This window comes from Neovison vison, chromosome 7 (genome assembly GCF_020171115.1).
Source record: "Neovison vison isolate M4711 chromosome 7, ASM_NN_V1, whole genome shotgun sequence".
NCBI lineage: Eukaryota > Metazoa > Chordata > Mammalia > Carnivora > Mustelidae > Neogale > Neogale vison.
The window spans coordinates 58,877,733-58,882,544 of record NC_058097.1 but is presented as its reverse complement, the minus strand read 5'-3'; the positions used below and the strand labels follow the sequence as shown (position 1 = coordinate 58,882,544).

At 52.1% G+C, this 4,812-nt stretch overlaps 1 protein-coding gene across 1 annotated transcript; it reads left to right on the top strand.

The window, feature by feature from the left end:
- Positions 1–2,665: 2,665 nt before the first annotated feature.
- On the top strand, positions 2,666–3,592 carry LOC122913396 (olfactory receptor 1038-like). The gene has a single exon (XM_044260139.1). It carries the CDS (start codon positions 2,666–2,668, stop codon positions 3,590–3,592), a length of 927 nt encoding a protein of 308 aa, XP_044116074.1.
- Positions 3,593–4,812: the final 1,220 nt, after the last annotated feature.

Below are 4,812 nucleotides of genomic sequence, written 5' to 3'. Positions count from 1 at the left end.
GGGGAGCCAGGTCGGATGAAGCAGCCGTAGGTTGGCCCGCTGTGTTCCGTGGGCGGCTCTCTGTGGTGGTGGACGCTGGGGCGGGGGGGTCTCCTCCTTTGTCAGCCCTTTCTGGAACCTCCGTGCACACCATAGGCTCCCCCTGAGCAGAACATCTGAAAAGCCGGGAGCCCGATGTGCCTTCTCCGACACACACTGAAATCAATCACAGTGCAGCAAGACAATACGCAGTGTCCCCTCGCTGTGTCCTGCCGAGGGACGCATGAGGACAAGGTTTGTTATCTGCAGAATCTCATGGACAAGAGGAAGAGGAGACATGGTGTTAGCTATGCGACCATATTGCTTTTCTCCTGCTTGCGTGTGGGAGAGCACCATATCTCCAGGACGGAAGGTGAATCTCAGAATAGGAGGAAGAGAGCAAAGGACGGAGGGCGGGGGTACAATTCCGGCGCTGCTGTGACAGGTCATCGTAGACGCGGTCTCCTGAAACAACACACACGTCCTGTCTCACAGTCTGGGGAACTGGAAGTCTGAGATGAGTCTCATGGGGCTGAGATCAAGGTGTTGGTGGGGCTGCCTTCTCTTCCAGAGGCTCATGGGGAGAATCCAAGTCCTTGCCTGTCCCAGCTTCCAGGGGAGTCTGCCTCCCCTGGCAGGTGACCCACATCACACTAATCTGTGCTTCTGTCCTCTCTTCTCTGACTCTCTTCTGTCTTGGGAAGAGCCCCTGTTGCTACAGGGGGCCACCACAGCAAAATGCCACAGGCTGGGTGGCTTCAAACAACAGAAATGTGTTCTCTCATAGTTATGGAGGCTGGAAGTCTGGGATCCGTTTGTCCACAGGACCACGCTCCTCCTGATCCCTGCAGGCCCCCTCCCCGGGCTCTGCCTAGCTTAGCATTTGGTGGCTTGCCAGTGTCTGCGGCATTCCCCGGCTGTAGATGCACTGTCTCACTGTCTGTCTTTGTCATCACATGGCGGTCACTTGTGTGTCTCTGTCTTTGTGAGAGCCTCTTCCTATAAGGACCTCATCGTAACTCACTACATCTGCAGTGGCCTATTTCCAGCTGAGACTCTATTCTGAGGTACTGGCGGTTAGGACTGCAATGTATCTTTTGCTGGGAGTGGAGCTGGCAGGGGTGGGGGGGGTGGACAGAGTTCATCCCTAACCCCAGGATAATCCAGGATAATCTACACATCTGAAAATCTTCAGCTTAACCACACTTGCAAAGTTCCTTTTGCCCTGTAAGGTCACATACCCCCAGGTTTCGGGGACTGGGACAGAGAGCGCTTTGGAATGCAGGCATTATTCTGCCGATGAGAGGCAGATAATAAGTGAGGTGGTTTATGTCCCCGAGGAAATCACTAGGACTCCGCTGGGAGTTCTAGGCCCACCCCCAGCTGTCCAGGGCTGCCATCTCATAGCATTGGAAGTGACATCGGTGACGGGGGCTGATGGAGCATGAAAAAAGTAATACTTTCCATGAAGTTTAGAGATATATTTTCACGTCTATTTTATTACACAATCCCAGCAGCTCAGGGACCACAGTGGAAAGGAAAATAAGGAACACACACTCACAAAGAAACATAACAGTAAGAGCCAACCTTTAGTGATGGCCCCATCACCTGCCAGAACTTGTTTTAAGTATGTTTCTTGCAGTCCTCACGTGCTCCCACAGCACACACTACATCCTACAGAGGAGGAAATCCAATCTACAGAGGAGGAAATTGAGTCTCTGGGAGATTAAGGTATTTGTGCAAGGTCACACAGAATCCAAACCCTGGACATCTGGTGCAAAAACATTCTGTGCACCACTTCCCTCCCCTACAGAGCTTCCTCTGCGGGATGCTGGGAAACAAAGACAAGACGAAAAGGGGGCCCTGCACTCAGGTAAGGGTGCTTGCAGCCTCCCGCGGGAAATAGACCTTTACAAGGCCTTGGGTTGGGTGTCACCATGACGATGTTATGAAGTTATGAAGCAAGTACACATAAGACCAGAAGTCTTAAACTGGAGGGCCCATTGGATAGGCACAATGTTTTAAATTTGAACTTCCTGCCAATGTAAAGAAGTCAGGAAAATTTCACATTTGTTAAAGGATTTTATTTATTTATTTGAGAGGGAAGGAGTGTGCATGAGCATAAGCTGAGCAGGGGGAGGGGACAGAAGGAGAGGAAGACACAACCTCGGAGCTGAGCAGGGAGCCTGACATGGGGCTCCATCCCACGACCCTGAGGCTATGACCTGAGCCCAAACCAAGAGTCAGATGCTCAAATGACCGAGCCACCCAGGTGCCCCAGGAAATTTCACAATGAAAAAACAACCTGGAATTCTGGCTTTTCTTGGCAAATATCAGAGGATCTGGCAGTGCTTGGTCCCCCAACAGCCAGCACAAGCTTAGAGCAGCTGTCTTTCTTGAACAGAACATTCTGTACGCTCCCCCCATCCCCACCCATGACACTCCACCAGATTCCCAGATGCATCTGCCAGACACCGTGAGTATCTGGAGTTTGAGACCGCCAGGGAAGGCCATGCATGTGCATTTAATTCAGACACAGCTCACCTCCCCTTCCTTTCCTCCTAGGTCTTTGCTGTTGTCTCCTCATTCCCCTCGTGGCTGTTCCCTGAGTGCTTCGGCAGTTCAGGACTACTTCCAAAGGCCGACCATGCCCAATCTCACAGCAGTCTCTGTCTTCCTCCTTCGGGGCTTCTCCACAGTCCCCGAGTTACAATTGCTTGGCGCCGCCTCCTTCCTTCTCATTTACCTGGCTGCCATTCTGGGGAACATGGCTATCGTGGCCGCCGTGACACAGGACGCGCACCTGCACACGCCCATGTACTTCTTCCTCAAACACCTCTCCTTGGTGGATATCTGCTCCGTGTCCACCACCCTCCCCCGGGCCCTGGTTGCCACCATGCTGGGCTCCAGAGACATCTCCCTCCATGCATGTGCATCCCAGCTCTTTGCCTTTGTCTGCCTTGGGTCCACAGAGTGTTTTCTCATCACCTCCATGGCTTTCGATCGCTGTCTGGCCATCTACAAGCCCCTGTTGTATAGAGCCGCCATGAGCCCTGAGACCTGCATCTCCCTGGTGTCAGTGGCCTGGGGCAGTGGGCTCGTTTTCTCGGCCTTCCACACAGCCAACACCTTCTCCTTGCCCTTTTGTGGCCCCAACGTGATCGACCACTTCTTCTGCGACATCCCCGCACTCATGCGGCTAGCCTGTGCCAACGCAGATGCCCACGAGGCTGCAGGATTTGCAGTCAGTGGCTGCGTCATCATGAGCTGCTTTGGCCTCACTGTCTTGTCCTACGTCCGCATCTTGGCAACCGTGTGTCGGATCCGCTCCACCGCCAGCCGCTGGAAGGCCCTGTCCACCTGTTCCTCCCACCTGGCCACTGTGCTCCTGTTCTATGGCTCCGGCAGCTCTGCCTACATGCAGCCCCGCACCAGCTACTCCCCAACGCAAGGGCTTGTGGCAGCTGTCTTCTACTCTGTCCTCACGCCCACCCTGAATCCACTTATCTACAGCCTGAGGAACAAGGACATGAAGGGAGCCCTGCAGAAGCTTTATCCCCGGGGGCCATTTTAGGACTTGGCATCTGGACATGGGAGGCACCCAGCAATCCACCCTCACAGGAGGTCCCTGTGGCCACGGTAGAGGTGCTAGTGCCTCCGGACACCACAAGGAACACACCTGTAGCCAAAAAGTTGGCAGCCAAGCTGGATGACAATGAGCTATGCCATCTACCTAGTAGATGTCCAGGTAAGCTAGAGATATGTCCAATGTGCAGTTAATATAGGCAAATCGTACTATAGGTACACAGGGGAAGATGGAGGGACAGGGAGTGAATAATTTAAATAGCGGGATCATTCCATCCAAGAGCCCCTTCGATGACCCTATGTCCCAGAGAGTCCAATAGGAGACCTCCCTTTCAGGGACGCCTGGGTGGCGCAGTTGGTTAAACGACTGCCTCCGGCTCAGGGCGTGATCCTGGAGTCCCGGGATCGAGTCCCACATCAGGCTCCCAGCTCCATGGGGAAGTCTGCTTCGCTCTCTGACCTTCTCCTCGCTCATTCTCTCTCTCACTGTCTCTCTCTCTCAAATAAATAAAATAAAATCTTTAAAAAAAAAAAAAAAAAAGGAGACCTCCCTTTCAGTTTCCATGGGCCTTCCGCAGGTGGGCACACCTTGGCCTACTCAACGTGCTTCATGGTTAGCGGTAGACATTTTTCATCTAATGCCTGTCCTGAATGCAAGCCAATGACTTCAATCAGAAGAAGCAGCAAATATTCCAGAAGAAAAATAGGCCATTTTGGACTTGTCCATATACACTGCGCCATCTTAATGTGACTCGTTCCCAAGGGAATGTCAAAGGCATTTTCATCTTTCTACCATGTTTACCTGGTAGCCTTGTATGAGTTGGATTTTTGGTTCAGTCGCTTTCATAGAAAACAACAAACAGTGGGTTAAATGATACAGAAGGCTTAGTTCTCTTTCATTTAAACATCTGTGCTTAAGGTAATTCTAGTGTCTCTGTGCCACTAAGTCATTCTGAGACCAGGTTCCTCCTGTCTCATTGCTCTACCATTGCCTAAGTTCTCCTTATCCACAAGGTGAGGGAGAGCTCACCAGCACCTCATTCACAATCTGGCTTCAGGAAGGAACAGAGAGGAAATAGAGGGCAAGCAACATGGTTTTAAGATGTAAACCAGAAGTTTCTGCTAATACTGCATTGGCTAGTGCTTAGTCACATGGCCATGCTGACCCAAAAAGGAGGCTGGGAAATGTCTCCAGTTGGGTTGCCATGC